The sequence below is a fragment of the Talpa europaea genome (assembly GCF_964194135.1).
Source record: "Talpa europaea genome assembly, chromosome: 1".
Taxonomy (NCBI): Eukaryota; Metazoa; Chordata; class Mammalia; order Eulipotyphla; family Talpidae; genus Talpa; species Talpa europaea.
In genome coordinates this window covers 12,743,643-12,763,541 of record NC_140073.1, presented here as the reverse complement: position 1 = coordinate 12,763,541, position 19,899 = coordinate 12,743,643, and the positions used below count along the sequence as shown (strand labels likewise).

General features: G+C 37.5%; 1 protein-coding gene across 3 annotated transcripts in view; it reads right to left on the bottom strand.

Annotated features, from left to right (window-relative positions):
- CKAP5 (cytoskeleton associated protein 5) overlaps positions 1–19,899 on the bottom strand; it is a gene marked incomplete at both ends in the record, with an annotated part of 62,356 nt that overhangs the window by 24,196 nt on the left and 18,261 nt on the right. For all 3 annotated transcript variants that reach the window (XM_084243349.1, XM_084243350.1, XM_084243351.1), the window contains 17 exons: positions 629–754; positions 2,159–2,247; positions 3,156–3,291; positions 3,671–3,865; positions 7,759–7,887; positions 9,224–9,337; positions 9,856–10,030; positions 10,156–10,295; positions 11,167–11,292; positions 11,379–11,436; positions 13,413–13,507; positions 13,930–14,115; positions 15,170–15,262; positions 15,497–15,603; positions 15,774–15,891; positions 18,814–18,996; positions 19,711–19,839. In XM_084243349.1, coding sequence (XP_084099475.1) covers positions 629–754; positions 2,159–2,247; positions 3,156–3,291; positions 3,671–3,865; positions 7,759–7,887; positions 9,224–9,337; positions 9,856–10,030; positions 10,156–10,295; positions 11,167–11,292; positions 11,379–11,436; positions 13,413–13,507; positions 13,930–14,115; positions 15,170–15,262; positions 15,497–15,603; positions 15,774–15,891; positions 18,814–18,996; positions 19,711–19,839 — 2,199 coding nt within the window. The remainder of the gene's footprint in view (positions 1–628; positions 755–2,158; positions 2,248–3,155; positions 3,292–3,670; positions 3,866–7,758; positions 7,888–9,223; positions 9,338–9,855; positions 10,031–10,155; positions 10,296–11,166; positions 11,293–11,378; positions 11,437–13,412; positions 13,508–13,929; positions 14,116–15,169; positions 15,263–15,496; positions 15,604–15,773; positions 15,892–18,813; positions 18,997–19,710; positions 19,840–19,899) is intronic.

The following is a 19,899-nucleotide window of genomic DNA, read 5'->3' as shown; positions in this document are numbered from 1 at the left end:
AAAGATAGAGAATAAAGATTAGGGCATGTTTCCATTTGCATAAAAGATGGTCTATATGTTTATACATACATGACTGTATCAGTATGGAATATTAGTATTTCTGGAGTCATACACACAAAAGAACTGGTAATATGATCTTCCTCATGGAAGGAGACTGGAATGGGAGACAGGCTTTTCATACTATACTCTACACTTTTTGTACTGTTTGTATATATTTTGTAAAAATACTTTACCTAAAAAACCAAAATATCCTAAGAGAAATGATTGAACAAGGCAAACAGTCACCAAATCTGTCTTTAAGATATCAGATACAAGAAGGAATAAAGAAGTAGCCTATTACATATGTATAGTTGATAAAGATTAATACTTTCCATTCTTTAATATTTAAATTACAAAAAAACCTTTTAATCTCTTTGGATTAAAACAGGCAATAGCTCCATTCTATAGTGTCTTTTGTAGGAAACAGTGTTCTTATAAAGTAGTTAGTGAAATAGTAAGACAACTGAAAAACAAAAGGTTCAGTTAATTATCAGATATTTCACTGTGATATGAATTTCAGGTAGCAAAATTATTTTTGATTAACAGAACAAGCAAAAAAGCTCCTGAAGACTTTTAACTCTTTCCTTACCTTTAATCCTTTCTCATCTTTCATCCTTTGCTCCTTTCCATTGGGAACAACAATAAAAATAGGACCGGACTTATCCTCATCATCCTTTAAGCTGGTTTTGCTCGGCACTTTCTTCCCCTGTGCACTCTACAACCAAGGTTCGGGAAGATCAATTAGTGAGGCTACGTCTCCTCATCAAGGTGATGGTGATGCCTAATAATAGGGCCCTATATAAGCCAGCAACACCTCTCTACACTTTCCACATGAAAGAAATAGATGGGGCCTAGAATCTTGCATATGTTCTGTTTATGCTTTTGTACAGGTTTTCTAGGAATTCTCGTAACATTCATTTTTTTTTTAAAAGGGGATACATTGGTTTATTTATTTTAAAGATATTTATTTATTTATACAAACACTGGGTACAGTCAGAAGCGCAGGAGGGTGAGAGAATTCACCAGAGCCAGAGCAGGGAGCAGAACAGGCAGAAGGACCGAAGTACACTGCTGAGGGGAGCAGAGGGCGGCAGGAGAGGCCTGCGCACCATGTGGGACCCTCCTCCGGTGGCCGGGGAGCAGCCGGGGATTGAACCGGCGCTGCAGAGGCTGCGGGCAGCTTTGCAACCCAGCGTTCAAGCGCTGCGCCAGGGGAGGCCCCCTCGTAACACTCTTAAAGTAGCTGCTGGTTAGTCCTTGTACTGGTACTATAGTTGGAAAAGCCACTATTTTCTACCTTTGCTCTGGGTCACAGACTATTTTTGTTTATTGGATAGTTCTTTTCTTTCCTGAAATCCTCTGTTATTTCTAGCTTTCCATATTAATAACATTTGTGAATGGCATTCACAATTTTCATACCACTTAGTTGAGAAAGTTTATCTTTCCATATATAAATGTATATTTATCACTATACCTAGAGACCCTTTGAACCCATTTCTAAAGAAAGTTGCTAGAAACATTTAAAATGCTTAAGTTACTAAAGTGGGTTTTAAAAATAACCCAAGATTTAGAATGTCTGTGTATCAGATGGAAAGAAAACTGAAAATTTGAAGTGATTCAAACCTTAATTAAAATAAAAAAAATACCCAGGGGTTATTTAAAGTTAAGTATAGAAAACATTTCTTTAAATTGTCTAACTCTCCATAAGGGCTAAAAAGATTGGTGATGCATTAAAGTCAATCCTGCTGGTGCTGGGACAGAAGGTATTTCCTTGCAGACTAGTCAGATCCTGCTAGTATGACAACTAAACAGACAGATTTGAAGAAAATTATCATCTGCCTTTCCTCAAATCACAATCAGCCTCAATGATTCTTCTGCCAGAGCTAAATGATTTCCTTCTCTTCACTCCTGCAAATTTTCATGAAAGATCTGCATGACACATACTATGACAGCAGCTCCTGAGAGCAGGTGTGTCTATGTTGAGGGCCTTATTAAAAATGAGCCACAGAAACTTTAATAATTTATAATATCAAGAGTAGGAATGCTCTTTCATACATAATATGTCTTTCCCAATAGAATAACTCACTGCATAAAATCCAAGTATGCAGAATTACTGTACCTTTGCTTTAGAGGAAACTCCTAGAGCTTTGGTCTTTTTCGGATCAGGCTTGGATTCTACAGTGCTGGAAACGGAATCTTCAACAGGTGCTTTGAGATAAAAAGCATGGAATATAAATATAAACTCAAATACCATATTCTGGGCAGGTAAGTATATAATGATTAAAAAACCCTGCAATCTTAAGTGTATCAATTTATAGCGTTTTATTGTTTTTTTCTCCCAGAATTTCTCTATAAGAATAACCTCAAAAAATTAATTCAATAAAGCTACTTTTCCTTTTTTTCAACATTTAAACTGCTATTTTAAAACAATTTTCTAAATAGAAGTTAAATAAACCTAGATTGATACTTCCTTAAGGACAGGGCCTGTCATCTTTGATACTCAGTATTAACTACATAGCAAGATTCTAATAAATGTTACAATTGAATATATATTTTGATATCAACAGTTTTACCACGTAAAATTTCTAAGTTTACATTGGCTATTTCTATCCCACCAAACAGAATGTATGTAAGTTCTAAGTCTAGAAGAGAAGACAACTCATTTGTGATTGAGTAAGTTGGATTCTGTGCTGATTCAGGCACTGGCTGGCTATTTGGCCTTGTGCAAGTCAACTAACCTTTATGGATGCGCTCATATGTTAATAAAGGGGATTAAGCTGGAGGGCCTCAGTTCCCTGCAAACTGTAATATCCAATAGCAGAAAATAGTTGTGGAAACCTTAAAAATAAGAACGGAACACTTGCTTTCAGGAGCATTTCAATGTGCTACTCCAAACTCCTTTTTGGACTTGGAAACCAAATCAATCATCAGCAAGGTACCTGGCAAAAAACAGGTACTTGACAAATGTTTGTAAACGAAGGGTAAGGAAGAAGAGTAGGAAGGAGGGCTTTGGATATAAGTGGTGAGGAATTATGATAAAAAATGAAAACTGGATTTCTTTTTAGAATTCCCTTGGGCTATATCCTTCCCCTTTAACCCCCTTGAAATAGAGTTACCTGAGGCAGGCTGGAATTTGGCTGAAGATGACCCTCCCATTGGTTTGGAACTTGCTTTAGCAGGTGCAGCAGGCTTGGCTGGCATGTTAGCTTTGGCTTTCTCTAGCATGGCCAACACCTGATCTTTAGAAGTTGGCTAGGGAGACAATATAACAGAATAAGCCACATAAATGATACACTGATGCTGTGTTCACAAAGAGATCTGCTGTCAAACAAATCATTGAGCTCCTACTTTGAAATACCAATGAAGGGAGGCAGCACCCAGTAGAAGAGAGGTAACATACATTATGAAGTCACACTAAATTAGCTACCATTCTAGAAGGTCACAGTTTTTAATCCCTGCACAGTCGGTAGATTCTTTAGAAGCTCTCTACTGCTTAATATTTTATTTTTGCTTTCATTGGGATTTCAACGTGAAAGTCATACAAAGTAATACGCTCTTTTGTCTATATAAATTTATGTTAAGTATTTTTCTAAATGGTCTTTAGCCATTTAGCAGCAGCAGCAAGTAGTACCTTTAGTTTCCCAGTAGCCTTGGCCATTTTCTCATATCCTAAATGCATCATGAAGAATGGCAAGGCGTCCTGGGCCTTCTTCCGCACGTCTCCATTACGATCCTCCAGGCAGGAGTAGAGATGAGGAACACAAAGGATCAGGTCTGTGGGGGTGGAACGCAGAGTGGGTAGTTTCTCAGCCAGCCAGCCCAAAAGCTGCCAAAAGAAATAGAGACGAGTTACACAGTTCAAGTGGATACTGACATTGATCTCAGGTTTAATAATTTTATCAGTACGAAACAGTAATTTGCTGTTACACTACAACTTTCCTATACAAAGTCAGTAATTTCCATTATTCAAGAACTGTGCCCGCTCAACCACAAAAACGAACTATATTTAAATAAATATGCAATGACAATCATCTTTAAGACAAAGACATAGTTCTTTGGATCACATTTGGGTAATAAATTATAAAGCTCTAATAGTTCTTAATGATTTTAAATATGAAAAATTTTCACCTACTTTTTACTTTTTTTTTAATTCTAAGAACTATTCAATGAGAAAAAACCCAAAACATTTATTTGATTGGAAAATAACAAATTCTACCAGTTCTGTTTTTAACCCTACATTTTTTCCCCATCCCCCTAAAAGAATTCTTAATTAAAAAAATTTTTTTTTTTATTTTTCTAGAGGCATGTTTTTATTTATTTGTTTGTTTGTTTGTTTGTTTTGTTTATACATGCACTGGGTACAGTCAGAAGCGCGGGAGGGTGAGAGAATTCACCAGATCCAGAGCGGGGAGCGGAGCAGGCAGAAGGACCGAAGGACACTGCTGAGGGGAGCAGCGAGCGGCAGGAAAGGTCTGCGCGCCATGTGGGACCCTCCTCCGGTGGCCGGGGAGCAGCCGGGGATCGAACCGGCCCCGCAGAGGCCGCGGGCCGCGGGCAACCCAGCGCTCAACCGCTGCGCCACCGGGGAGGCCCCTTAATTTTATTTTTTAATCGAAATTTTTATTGGGATGATTGTCGATTCACAAACAATTATAAGAAATAATGCAGAGACTGCAGGCACACTCAATTTCCTCCAACAGCAGCACTTTAGGAACTATACTATAGTATCCCAACCAGGGTACAAACATCACATTTCTCTGATCTTATTCAGACTACCTCAGCTTAACTTGTTCTTATTTGTGTAAATATGTGTATTCAGTTCTATACAATTTTTATCATGTGTTAGTACAATAGCCACCATAACCAAGATTCTGAATAGTTCTATCACAAGACACTGTCTGGCATACTTTTTATGGCCACAGCTACCTCCCTGATCCTCCATCCCATCCCAATCCCTAGTAACTACTAATCTGTTATCCATTTCTAAAGTTTAGTCATTTCAAACATGTTAATATATAAATGGGATCACACAGTATATAAGTGTTTGGGTTTGGTTTTTGTCACTCTGCATAATTCATTATTCCTTAGAGATTTCTCTAAATAGTTGCATGTATCAAACAACAATGCATTTCCTTTATTACTAACTAGTATTATATACACAGACATACAACAGTTTGTGTAACACTTACTTGTCAAAGGGTATCTCTGCTGTTTCCTGTTTTCAACTATTCTGAATGAAATTGCTGTGAGTTTCTGTATAATCATTCCTAACGTGTACCTTCATTTTTATTTTTCTAGAAGAAATACCTCAAGATTGCAACTGTTGGGTCATTCTTCATGAAACTTCAGGTTTAGTTTTTTTTTTTTTAAAGATTTATTTATTTATTTTATACAAGCACTGGGTACAGTCAGAAACACAAGAGGGTGAGAGAATCCACCAGAGCCAGAGTGGGGAGCAGAACAGGCAGACTGACAGAATACACTGCTGAGGGGAGCAGCAGGTGTGGCAGGAGAGGTCTGCGTGCCATTTGGGACCCTCACTGGCCGCCTGGGATCAAACCGGCGCTGCAGAAGCTGTGGACAGCTTCGCAGCCCAGTGCTCAACTGCTGCGCCACCAGCAAGGCCCATGTTTAGTTTTAATAATAAGCTGTCAAACTGTTTATTAGAGGGCTGTACAATTTTACATTTTCTATTGGCAAAATGCTCAAGTTTCCCCATATCTAGCATTTGGTGCTGACACCTTTTTTTTAGCAATTCAGGTAGTTGTGTAGTGATATCTCATTTCCCTGACAAATAATGTTGGATCATCTTTCATGGGCTTATTTACCATCTGCATATTACCTTTTAATGAAATACCTGTTCATATTTTTGTTTATTTTCTAACTAGATCTTTTTTACTGTTGAGTTTTTAAGAGTTCTTTATATAGTTTAGATACTAGTCCTGTATCATATGTAAATATTTTCTCCCACTTTGTAGACTATCTTCTCATCTTTTTCACATGGTCTTTTGTACTGTAAGTTATTAATTTTGATGAGGCATAATTTGTTAATTTTTGCTTTTATGAACTGTAGTTTTTGAGTCAAGTTTTAAGAATTCTTTGCTAGCTACCTCTATTGCCTGAAGATTTTCTCCTGTTACCCTTTAAAAGGTCTATACTTTCATAGTCTACATTTAAGTCCATGATTGCTTTTGAGTTAATTTTTGAATAAGATGTGAGGTTTAGACCAAAGTTTATTTTTTTGTCTATGAATATTCAATTGTCCAGAATCATTTGTTGAAAAGACTGTCCTTCCTCCAGTGAATTTAACATTGTCAAAAACTAGTTGTTCATAATTTTATCACTAAAAGAAAAAAAAAAAACAAAAACAACAAAACTAGTTGGTCCTATTTTTGTGGGTCAATTTCTGGTTCTCCCTTCTGTCCCCATGGGCTGTAGGTCTATCTTGCCCCTGCCACATCAGTGTCTTGATCATATGAGCAACATCATAATATATGATAGGCTGCTTACTTTTTCTTAGCTTTTCTAGGGCCCATGTCTTTCCAAAGAGATTTTTAGAGTAAGTTTGTCTTTGTCTATAAAAACTTGCTGGAATTTTGATAGGATTTACATTAAATTTAATGATCAATTTAGTGAGAGTTAACATCTCTATTATGTTGAATCTTCCAATCCAAGAACATGTCTCTCCATTTATTTAGGTCTTCCTTGAATTCTTTCATTAGCATTCTACAATATTCCATATTTGTTTTAGTGTATATCTAAGAATTTCACTTTCTTTGGTTTGGTGGTTAATTGTATTGTGTTTTAAATTCTGGCTTCTGCATGTTCATTATATTATAAAGAGATGACACTGATCTTTGTATATTGATTTTGTAGCCCGCAGTCCTACTGAACTCATTTATTAGTTCTAGGAGCTTATTTACAGATTGGGATTTTTCTATACAAATAGTCAGGTTATTGCAATTTTAAGATAGTTTTATTTATTCTTTTCCCAAAGAATGTGCCTTTCATTTCTTTTTCTTGCCTTACTGTAGTGACTAGAACTTTCACTACTGTAGTGCTAAGCAATACTAGTGAAAGTAGGTATCTTTCCCTTATTTTCAGTCTTGGGGGAAAGCTTTATTTTTACCATTAAGTATTATATTATTTGTAGAATTTTTGGTAGATGTTCTTTGTCAAGTTGAGCTAATTCTACTACTAACTTGTTGAGAGTTTTAATCATGAATAGGTGTTCGTTTTTCTCAAATCCAACTTCATTGTCAACTGAAATGGAATGATTTTTTCTTGTTTAGCCTGCTGGCAAGCTGGACTACACTAATAGGTTTCTAAAGTTGAACTCTACATTTATATTTTGATTAAAACCTATTATTTTACTGTTTAAGATCTCATGAAAGAGAAAATTCCACCAAAAGTTTAGTCCTTTAAAAAGTCTATTAAAAAAGCACATGAAAGGAGGGAAACGAGGGATTGGGGTCAAATCAGGGGGTTGCAATTGTATGGGGAATATAAAAATAAAAAAAAAATAAATTAAAAAAAAGCACATGAAAGGAAAAAAGAAGCATGTGAATAACAAAAGCTCCAGGAAATTGTTTTATTTTATTAACTGTTTTATAATGAACTTATCCTATTTGTACATGTGTATTTATTAAGTAGGTCAAGCCTCTGTGAAGGTAAATGCAGGAGTGAAGCATGGGCTTCTATGGTATTTGTACTACTGACCTCTTGCCTTAAGAAAGGATTTTCTCTTTTGAGCTCTTCAGAAAGATCTTCTCCCTCCAGCCATTCCTTCATGCCAGTCTGTTCTGCCCAAGCATTCACAGTTGCTAGGGCAGCAGCTCGAACATTGTTCTGAATGGAGAAGAAAATTAGTAAAAAATAACATCAACTATGGCTTACAGGTAGGGAGTGAAAAGCTTATTAATTTGTAAACAATGGAAATTTCTTTGTGGTTCACATGAACCTACTTGGCACCATCTTCTCTGAAGAGAAGCTAGTTCTCTAACTCAAAAATAAAGTAGTGGGCCTCCCTGGTGGCGCAGTGGTTGAGCGCTGGGTTGCGAACCTGCCCGCGGCCTCTGCGGCGCTGGTTCGATCCCCGGCTGCTCCCCAGCCGCCGGAGGAGGGTCCCACATGGCGCGCAGACCTCTCCTGCCGCCCGCTGCTCCCCTCAGCAGTGTACTCCGGTCCTTCTGCCTGCTCTGCTCCCCGCTCTGGCTCTGGTGAATTCTCTCACCCTCCCGTGCTTCTGGCTGTACCCAGTGCATGTGTAAACAAAACAAACAAACAAACAAACAAATAAATAAATAAACATGCCTCTATTAAAAAAAAAAAATCATAGATTAAAAAAAAAAAGTAGAAACATAAAACTCTGCTTGTAAGGCACTTGTACTCAGTTAAATGGGCAAAACAGTAACTTGGGCATAAAATATCAAGTACAGTGAATAAACTATTAGGCTTTGTTTCATGAGTCTCTGAGGGGTTTTATGTCTGTGGTTATCTGCTAAAGAATATAATCTTATATGTTAGGATTTGAACATGTATGTTTTTATATCAATTTGCATTCATAAATGAGCACAATTTGACACACAAAAAAGTTAACATATCCTAATTCCTTAAATTAAAGAATTTATGCCAAAGTAAAGAGATATTCAAATAGTAAGTCCAGGGCTTACAACTGTAAAACTGCAAATATCTTACTGAATTACTAGAAGAACCTGCAATACCCTGATACTATAGTTCAGGGAAAAAATAAATACATGACCCCAAATTCAGATATTTATATTCACCCTTTATTTTTTTTTTCCAAGATTTTTTTTTTTAATTTATGCATACAAGAGCTGGGGTACAGGCCAGAGGTGCAGGGGGTGAGAGGATTCACCAGAGACAGTGGGGAACAGAACAGGCAGATTGACTGAAGTACACTGCTGAGTGGAGCAGGGGGCGAGTCAGGAGAGGCCTGCTGTGCCATGTAGGTTGCTCCCTAGCTGGCTGGGGATCGAACTTGTGCTGCAGAGGCTGTGGACAGCTTCATAGGTTGCGTCTTAACCCTTTGCCCCATCAGGGAGGCCCTTATATTCACCCTTTATATCAATACTTTAAACAATGATGTCATAATCAGCATAGAAACCACAGCCCAAGAATGGTGGCCTATTCCAGAATGGAGCTGTGGTGAAAAGAGGCTTACCTTGCTGTCTCCAAGTACTGTGATGATAGGGATGCCTAAATTCTTCACATGCTGCTTGATGTTGGGGCCCATGGCTACTGCCAATTGCTGCAGGATATTCAAAGTCTGTTGCACCTGAATGGGAAGGGTAAAAAGGTTTACATTAGCCCCATGAGCAAGCTGTGGTCAATGTTTTTCAAGTTTACTGCTATGTAGTCAAGGCATTAGGCAGTTAAGAGACAGAGGAGTATGTCATGATGCTATTCTAATAAAACTGGAGTATTAAAATTCTAAACCAGAGGTTATACTGCTTCACAATTTTATAAGGTAAAATCTGGTTTAGAAAAATCCTGACATAAAAATCTAAATTGAAAAATCAGAAGTCAGGCATGCGCTTTACAAGTGGTTTTATGTAAATATATTTAATATTGGATTTCTGAAAAGAGCAAATTTGAGATTCATGAAAATTTGATTAATAAACCTGCCGTCTATCTTGATGTACATTTAAGAAATTAAAGGCAGTTATTTCTAGTTCAAGGTAAATAAAATAAATAAAGTACACTTTTTTTTTTGCTAGTGAGGATGACATTGAAAAAGAATTTTCTGCAGTGAGGAGAGGAGTGAGAAAAAGAAAAGGCATATACTATATGTACCAAGATTTTATTGGAATCATTGAGTCGACCCTTCAAGGCAGTTGGAAGTTCGCCTATATTTGGCTGGATAAATTTTGCTTCATTGATAATGGCTGCCACTTCATCTAGGCCTTCTTTCCTGATCTTCCAATTCTTGTCTCCAATCTTAGACACCAACTCTGAAGTGATTTTATCACTAAACAAACAAAACAAAAACCAGAAGAAAGAACCCTTTATTTCAGATCCTAAAAGAATGCGGTTACTCTTGAGAAGGTACCTAAGAATTCAGTACAATAAATCATTTCACAGGTCAAAACCTACCTGATTTCTGTCCTTGGCAGAAGATCAACAACATCATTGCCCACATCATCTGGTTCATCCCCATCTTCTCCTTCTTCTGTACCACTTGTGCTGTGCTTTGAAATCCCTCTGGTTGGAGCTGGTGGGCTCTGTCCCTGCATCTACATAAGAACAAATAAATCAGTGAGGCCAATGACTTTGACAAATATGAGCGGAAACAAGCTAGAGAAAGGTGCTTGTACCAAATGTCCATATTCCTTCATAATATTTAATATTTAGGGGCCTCCCTGGTGGCGCAAGGGGTTAAGACGCAACCTATGAAGCTGTCCACAGCCACTGCAGCATGAGTTCGATCCCCAGCTGGGGAGCTACCCACATGGCGCAGCAGAACTTTCCTGTCTCGCCCGCTGCTCCCCTCAGCAGTGTCTTTCAGTGACTCTGCCTGCTCTGTTCCCGCTCTGTCTCTGGTGAATCCTCCCACCCTCCCCTCACACCTCTGCCCTGTACCCCCAGTTGTTTGCATAAATAAATCTTAAAAAAAAAATATTTAGAGCGTAAACAATTTAATTCCCACTTAGATTCCAATTTTGAGACTACATGGCAAAAGGTATTTTTATACATTAGACTATGACTTCTCAATTATGAATTTGTGTTTTGATTTGTATGTCCAACACAATTAAAGGCTTATGCTAACACTTAGCAATTCTGACTAGGAAGTTTATTCAAGGAGGGTCAAGTTCCTTTATTTTAAATTTTGAAAAATGTTATGTTGAATATACTTTTTGAATAGGTAATATATTCAAAATATTTGACATCCCAAAGGTACAAAAGGATGTAAGGCAGAAAATCTCCTGTCCTATATAGCTGCCATAGCTGCCCAGTTTTCTTTCTCAGACAACTATCGATTTCTTATGTACTCTTTCCAGTGCTATAAAAGCAAATACATATTCTTTATTCCAAAGGGTTAAAGGTTTAACTAATATATGAGTATTTCCAAGTTCATCAATGGATTGTACATTCTGGAATCTTTACCTTCTCAAATTCTGCATCTATCTGGGAAAGGAGGGCAGGCTTTTCATCCTCAAAGAACATTCGCAAAGACGGACCAACATACAGATACATCACACCAAGCAGAGTGATAGCAGAAGTTCTCACAGCCTGTCAGAACAAAAAGAACTTTCTAAATCAAAACAGAACCACAAAGATGACTGTCCTGTTCCTATATATATGCTGTATATACTCACTGGGTTTGTTGCAGCAAGAGCTGTCTTCACATTGCTAATGAAAGCTTTTACATTCAATCTAGAAGAAATAACATTCAGAATTAAAAACAAAAGAACCCTACCAAACACTTCATAGAATTTTATAAAGCCACAGTCTGGAATTGGCTCCCCTGGAATTTATCTATTCTCTTTCAATACTCATGTAAAATGTGCTTTAAAATACATACTATCAATATGCTAACTACTTCTAAATCCAGTGATGATCTCTCTCCTGAGTTCCAGGTTCCTATACTCAATTGCCTCTCTGACACTTGCATTTGTATGTCAAATATATGTCCTACATCTGTCAAAATCAAATTCCTGATAGTCCACATCCAACCCAAAACATATTCTTCCCACAATTTCCCCTACTTTAGTAAAGCCTCATATCATTCTAATTGCTTTCTTATGTCCAATATCCTAGTTAGTCTACTTTCAAAAATACACATTCTTGACAGTATTATTCCAATAGGCTATTTTTTTTTTTAAAGATTTATTGATTTATTTATACAAACACTGGGTACAGTCAGAAGCACGGGAGGGTGAGAAAATTCACCAGAGCCAGAGCAGGGAGCAGAGCAGGCAGAAGGGCCGAAGTACACTGCTGAGGGGAGCAGCGGGCGGCAGGAGAGGTCTGAGCGCCATGCGGGACCTCCTCTGGTGGCCAGGGAGCAGCCGGGGATTGAACCAGCGCTGCAGAGGCTGCGGGCAGCTTCGCAACCCAGCGCTCAACCACTGCTCCACAGGGGAGGCCCCCAATAGGCTATTCTAGTTGGTCTCCCTGCTTCTATCCTGGACATTCACTATCTGTTTTAACTATAGTCGGAACAATCCTATTACTCTTCTGCTCAAAATTCTTGAATGGGGGGACTCCCTGGTGTCGCAGGCGGTTGAGCACTGCACTGTGAAGCTGTCTGTAGCCTCTGCAGTGCGGGTTCGATCCTGGCCGGCCAGCGAGAATTCCACATAGCACAGCAGACCTCTCCTGTCTCGCCCGCTGCTCCCTTCAGCAGTGTATTTCTTCAGTCTGCCTGTTCTGTTCCCCGCTCTGTCTCCGGTGAATCCTCTCACCCTCCCGTGCATCTGGCCTGTACCCCAGTTCTTATATAAAAATAAATAAATCTTTAAAGAAAAATTCTTGAATGGTTTCCAACTTATTCAAAAGGAAAATATTCTTCACCTGGCTTAGGTCATGCCAAGAGATTGGTTTTACGTCAAAAACTATACAATCAAGAAGAGATTTATAACCATACTCTCAACTATGTACACCACAGATAATAACTAGTTTTCTAGAATAGTAGTTCTTCATTTGGTAAAACTCAAACATTTTTACAAGATATTAAAGGACATTGTAAAACGCAGCAGCATGTGTGGAACAGTACAGTATAGCAGTTTTAGTATTTTCTCTTGGAACCAGAATGCCTGGAATTAAATCTTGGTTTTTCTTTTTTCCAAGCTCCGATTTAGGCAGATTACTTCAGCTTTGGTTCCCTAGTTCCTCATCTATAAAATGAGAATAGGTTTTATGAGAACTCATCAAATGAATTATTATCTAGCAAGTGCCTAGCATAAAGTTAGCACTGTAAAATTTTATTGAACGAAATAAACAAATGTGTTCAATATGTAAGTAAGTTAGGGAAACGGTGAGTTAAACAAAATTAAAAAATCTTCTCTATGCAGGGTCTCTGAGAATCTTTAATTCACCTATGTATACTAAAGGAGTCTATACAAATGTGATTATATGTAGTAATTTTCATCTGACTAGAAATCCTTGGAGTTGGTTTTTCTACGGGGGCAGTTATTAACACTTGAGGAAAAGCAACTCATAGTATTAGTGGATATCAAAATGCGGATGCACAAGCCAATAAAGACTTTTGAAACAAAATGGTTTTATTTTACATACATTAGCCCAACTCTGGCATCTCAGAAATAAGCAGAGAAGGCTGACAAATATAATCACCAATTAGAGACTGGTAAACAGTAAATTATTCTGTACTTGATTTATTTTTGACTTACCCAGAAAAACCAAATTCTTTTATTGCATTTGATAGCCAATTCAGAGTTTCTGATTGATTCTTAGGATTCTTCTGTGAGAAGGCCATTGACATAACCTGCAGCAGGAGCAAAAGCACAACAGATCAGTGTTATCTCTCATATTTTTCAGCATGAAATTAGACAGAAGCAGATAAGCATGGTTTTTCTGATGCTGAAACAATTGCAAGAATGTCTTAGAAATAAAATATTTCACTTACATCAGAAAATGAGGTAACAGACAATAGTATTAAAACTTTCTGGACTATTTTACAACTTTTCATCTGAGCCTATAGACGAAAATATCTTACGAGAATATTATTCTCATGTTTAATAGAATATACTCGACTAAGATAAATTTTTATTATCAAGCAACAGTATATTATTAAAGGTAAAAATAAAAAAGTATCAAAAATGATTTACTTGAGAAGATGAGAACTAAAGTTCAATTAGGAAGTGTAAATAAAAATTTGGGAAAAATTTAAAAAGTTGTGTGACTAACCTGTTCTGCTGTCCATGGCAACAGACAAGCTTCGGCTATTGCTGTCATAGCTTCTTTTGCATTGTTCCCACACTTCACATCTCCAATCTTGTCTACAAGGCCATCTAAAACTATCTGAGCTGAAGTTTTAGAAAAATTTCCCTTCTGGGCGATCAAAGCAACTATGTGAAGCTTCATTTGCATCACCTGAAACAAGAATAAGTATAAGTTATAAGTAAGCCAAAGATGCTTATTTTTTTTTACTTATTTTTTTATAACAGCCTGAAGATACAACAGGAATAGCTAAGAATACAACCAAACTAAAATCAGAATATTAAAGAAGCAAAATAATTTTTATCCTTTAATTGATAGTAATTAAATTATATAATTGACAGTGAAGAGAGAAAATAAAACAAACCATTTAATGTTTTCAAATATTTTCAATGTTAACACATGGAAAGTTTATGAATCAAAAATTCTGATATGTATGTAATGTGACAATGGCAGACATATAGGACTGGGGTTTTCTTTGCCAGTGAATATTTCCCTTTGTCCTGTTGAATATTTAAATAGTAAGTGTTGGTGAACAGGTAGACAAATTGGAACTCTCATGCACTACTGGTGGAAAAATAAAATGATGCCATCACATTGGAAATCAGTTTAGCAGTTCCTCAAAAAGTTAAGCATAAAATTACCATCTGACCTAGTAATAACTGAAATGTGTTCACATGAAAACTTATGCACAAATTTTCACAGCAACATTATTCACAATATCCCAAAAAGTGGAAATGACACAAATCAACTGGTGAGTTGGTAAATAAAATACAGCATGGGGTCTTGGTGCTATCACCATTACGACCTGAGTTCAATCTTCAGCCAGGAAACTAACCCACACATGGCCCAGCAGATGTCTCCTGGCTTGTCCTCTGCTCCCTTCAACAGTGTATTTCAGTAGATCTGTGTGCTCTGCTCCCCACTCTGTCTCTGGTGAATCCTCTCACCCCCTGCATCTCTGGCCTGCACCCCAGTTCTTCTACACAAAAATAAAATCTTCAAAAGCCACACACAGGGCCTCCTTGGTGGTGCAAAGGGTTGCATGTATTTCAGCAGTGTTTTTCAGTAGATCTGCCTGTTCTGTTCCCCACTCTGTCTATGGTGAATCCTTTCACCCCCCTGCACCTCTGGCCTACTCTCCAGTTATTGTATATGCATAAAATAAATAAAAAAAAAAAACCCCATCTTAATAAATAAATAAAAATACCTGAAAGTTAGTTTCTTTCCATCCAGGTTTCTTGGCCAGCATTCTCACTAATGCCTGGCATGGCATTTCCATTCGCTCCATCAGTTCAACAGCCTTGAAGTAAAACAAGAGGATAAGAGAATTACAGGGTTAATGATTAATTCCACGGGGATGGTATACACCTAAGTCAAATAAATGGCTACCTCTGAAAGAGGGAGGGAGTGGAAATGAGGGCTACACAGGATGCTGTTCACTGGTTATAAAACACAGCAATTAGGACAATTCCTTCATTGACCGATTTAATTGTTTCTAATTTTTTTCACACTCAAGTCATCCCTCTACACTCACCTTTTGGAACTCTTCCATACAAGCCAGCCTTTCCTTCCAGTTGCTGCTGTCTAGAAGTGGTATACAGGTAGCGGGAAGGACAGCTGACGCTTTTTCCTCACATACTTCTAGCTGTAAGATACAAAACATTAGGCTTCCATCATGCCACCATAAAGGCACAGTTTCAGTAACTGTTATCTATTCACTATATGTGGTAGAACTCAGCAAACAACAAACTCAATCTTCCCAGAGTTATCAAATTTCCGCAGCTTGTGAGTTGGAGGCATACTGTAACTACTGACCGAGAGCTCAGGTTCTACTATTTCTTTGGTCTCCAATCCTTTCTTGTTCTTAGTTCCAGTGCTCCCTGCACCTCCTGGTGCAGCTGGTTTCCCCTTCTTAGGTGGCCCGCCAGCCTAAAACCAATTAAAAAAACCAAACAAACAAAACCATTTAAGGATTTAGGACAGAGGTTCTTAAACTTTTTTCAGCTCAGAGACATCTTAAAATTTTGTTTAGAAAATACTTTTTTTATGTCCACAGAATTTAGCAGTTTTAAAGGCAGACAGTTTCCCTCTAGACCATTATCCAGGAATCTGCAGATGTCCTATTATTATATATTTTTTAATATTTAAAGGGCAGGTTTATTAGGGAAAGGGACAAAAGAATATAGGACACATGCATAGACACCAGCGGGCAGAAGAGCTGCTCAGAAAGGGATAGGTCTGCTAAGAGAGGCCTGCATGGTTGCAGGCAGGCGGCCTTAAGGAGAGTGGCCTTTGAGAAGGAGGTCAGTAAAGAGAAGTCCCGGCAGGGTACAGGTCACAGGCAGGCAAGAAGCTGCTGCCCTGCGGAGGGAGAGAGTTGATGAAAAGAAGTACCTGCATAGGCACAGGTGGGCAGAAGGAGTGCTGCTGCAGATGTCCTATTAAAGAACCTCTAACCAGAATGAGTTAATGACAGAAATTTAAAAAGATGAACTGAAGTTATACTACAGTTACAGGTTAATTTGAGAAATTAAGTCCTTATGCTTTTAAGGATCCCTAAATCTTTCCTGTATCAAGACAGTTTCTAAGTAATGACATGCACTCAATACACATCTACCCCAATAACAGAACATATTATGGTGCACTGTAGGACACATTTGTGAAGGAAAAGAGCAGCTGACACGGCCATCTCTGAGTGTTCTAGTCATGCTGAAGATAACTTTTTATTGTTCTATAAAAGAAACTTTTTACTGTTCTACAAGTAGTTTTTTAACTGATTTGCTTGGGTTTTCAAAGTTGATGGATCTTACACTTCATTATTCTTTTGTCTAACCGTAGAACAGTATTCATGGTAGCATTTCTCACTTTATTTCACACTTTGAATTTCTAGTATTTCATAATTATAAAGCAAAATGCTCACGTTTGGTTTGCTATGTCCACTGCTATCTGTAGCTCTTATCTCTCTGTATATTTAATTATGTTATACATCATTTTATGTGGCTAAGATTAATAAAACAACAAAAACAATGAAGAATTATCAGCAAGGAGATATGCTGAAATTACCATATTCCTTTTCCATGTCTGGAATCAAATTTCTTTTGATATATCCCTTAATAAATTTTTTAATATTAATAATGACCCATCTTGCAATCTTTTTTTTCCTTGCAAACTTGGAATAAACTTATTTGTTCAGTTTCATTGTGTCCAAGTGGATTCCACCTGCTAATATTCTACTTAAATATCTTGATTTAAACATTATTTCACCCTGGTTTTGAAAGGTTATAAGAAAAATTGTTTATCACACAGTACACAGTCAACAGCAGTCACAACAGCATGGTAACATATATCACTGTTCAATGTCATTCTTTCTACTTATTTTGGATACTCGTTAAGCAAGTATCTGCACTACAAACTCTAGACTACAAATTAGTCTTCAACATCCAGATTTGCTCTGTAATCAATGTTGCCCTGAGCATATTCTGAGATTTTAAGGTTTGATAAGGAAAACTGAGATGCCAGTTTTTAATCAAATGGAAACCTTTAATATTATCCATTGGTTGGTTTATATCAGCAATGTAATTTTTTGTTGATTTAAAATAAACTCATGAAGAGAGATTTAATTGTTTTCTAACTTTGAAAATAGAAAATTCTATACTCTGGACCTTTTCCTCAATAGCACTCTTGTGTAGTGTAAGAGATACGTCAATTAATTTTTTTTTAAAGACATGTTTATTGGCTCAGTAGGTTAGAAGCTGTTACTGTTCTATTTATCTTTTCAAAATAGTAATTTAAGCAGGTTGTCTTCTTCTTTTTTTTTTTTTTTAAAGAATTCCTAGTAAGAATTCAAATAAGAGAACGCCAGCTAACATGGAAGGGGTCAGCAAGATAAGAAGAAAATGGAGTTTGGCAGAAAAATCTGGACAGAGAGGCGGGACTAGTGAGAAAGGAAAAAACAGCTGCCAACTCCCTGCACTGTGGACAGAGTGCCGCAGAGACAGCACAATATGAATGACAGTGTACAGCCTCTGTGGCTAGACACTGTGGCTAGTCCACATCCCAGTTCTGCAACACTAGTCGTTCAATAAATGTATGGTGTGCTCCTGCTATATGCCAGAAACTCTTCTATGCACTGATGATCAAGCAGTGACAGGATCACTATCCTTTAAAGTTTATAACACAGTGTGGGGAGACAAAGTAAACAATAACAATATCAGAGTAAATGTAACAGCATGTGCAGGACACTTAACCTTATGAGTCTTAGTTCCTTTTTCTGGAAAAAGGGGGTCACAAAACACTTATCTCAATGGTTGTTATGATGCTTAAATAAGATTATGTAGTAAAATGTTTCACGTGTAAAAACTGATAAAAATCCAGGCTGGGATTCAGAGTAGTGAAAGAGAATGAAACTTTTGGCATCTGGGTAAGATAACTTCAAGCTTTAGATAGTGCACAGGACAAGTTGTTGAAAAGCCAAATTAGCCCTTGGGCATTTTCCCTTCTTTCACATTGTACAGCGGGGATAAGACCTGGACTGGATAATGGCGCCTCAGTGACATGATTCAGCACATTATTAGCAGAACAACCGAGTTGATGCTACATTTTACTTCATTATTTAATGATAGTTTCTGATACCTTAAAATATACTCCTATACATTTCTACCTCTATTAAAGTTTCAAATATCCAAATGGATTGTTGGAGTACTCTATTAAGAGACAGTCTATTGTATTTTGAATGTGGTAATGAGGTCATATCACATGGTATAATATTGAAATAACCATGAGCCCGAGATTCAGACCCTATACCTTAATGAATTCTATATTTAAACTTTACTTTCCAAGTCATCTATTAACCTTAGTGGCAGGTGCCTTTTTTAAGGGTCCTGGTTTGGGTGCTGCACTGTCTTTTGTGTCCTTATCTCCTGCAACTCCTGAAGCAGCAGTCCTTCCAGGCAAAGGCTTGGGTTCCTTCTTATCAGCAGCTAGACCAGTTTTCTTACCATGTACGAGCTCAACTTTTTCTGAGCATTCTTTGATCTGAAGAATAAAATTGAGATAAATATCATTAAGCCCAACTTTGAAATGTCGCCACTACATTATTAAGAAGTCACTTCTAAACCACAACTACAAGAGAATTCAGAGTAGCTTCTTTTTCAACAAAGATAAATTTTCCAGGGCCTCCCCTGGTGGCGCAGCAGTTGAGCACTGAGCTGTGAAGCTGCCCGCAGTGTCTGCAGTGCCAGTTCGATCCCCTGCCACCAGCGAAGGTCCCACATGGCGCATAGACCTCTCCTGCTGTGCCTGCTGCTCCCCTCAGCAGTGTATTTTGTCCGTCTGCTGCTCTGTTCCCTGCTCTGGCTCTGGTGAATTCTCTCACCCTCCTGCGCTTCTGACTATACCCAGTGTTTGTATAAATAAATCAATAAATCAATAAATCAATAAATAAATAAATAAATAAATCTTAAAAAAAAAAAAAAAAGATAATTTTTCCAGGCTTTCTTGGCAGCAGATACACATTAATGTCTATCTTATATCAGAAGCAAATGTGTGTCTTATATCAGAAGCAATTTTATATCACAGCACTGTTTATACCCCTCTACAGATTGGTCACTGAGCTTTATTAAAAAAATGTTATTTTACTTGAGAAATTCTGACCAAAAGGAAACCAATACTCTTTAATTTTCAAGAGAAAAACCATAATGCAGAGGCAGGACTGTTGTCTAGTTTCATTATAACCCATTACTAACCTACCTTATCAAGCTTAAGTTTGTCCACATCAGCTAAGAATGGGTTTACTGCTTTCTCACCAACCACCTTCAAAGCAGTGCCCAATGCTTCAAATGCAGCATCTCTGACTTCAGGGGCAGAATCGTTGATGTGCTATAATCCAGAAATAAGCAAAATAATCTTAATACAAGTCCTTTAAATAATACTGATTTT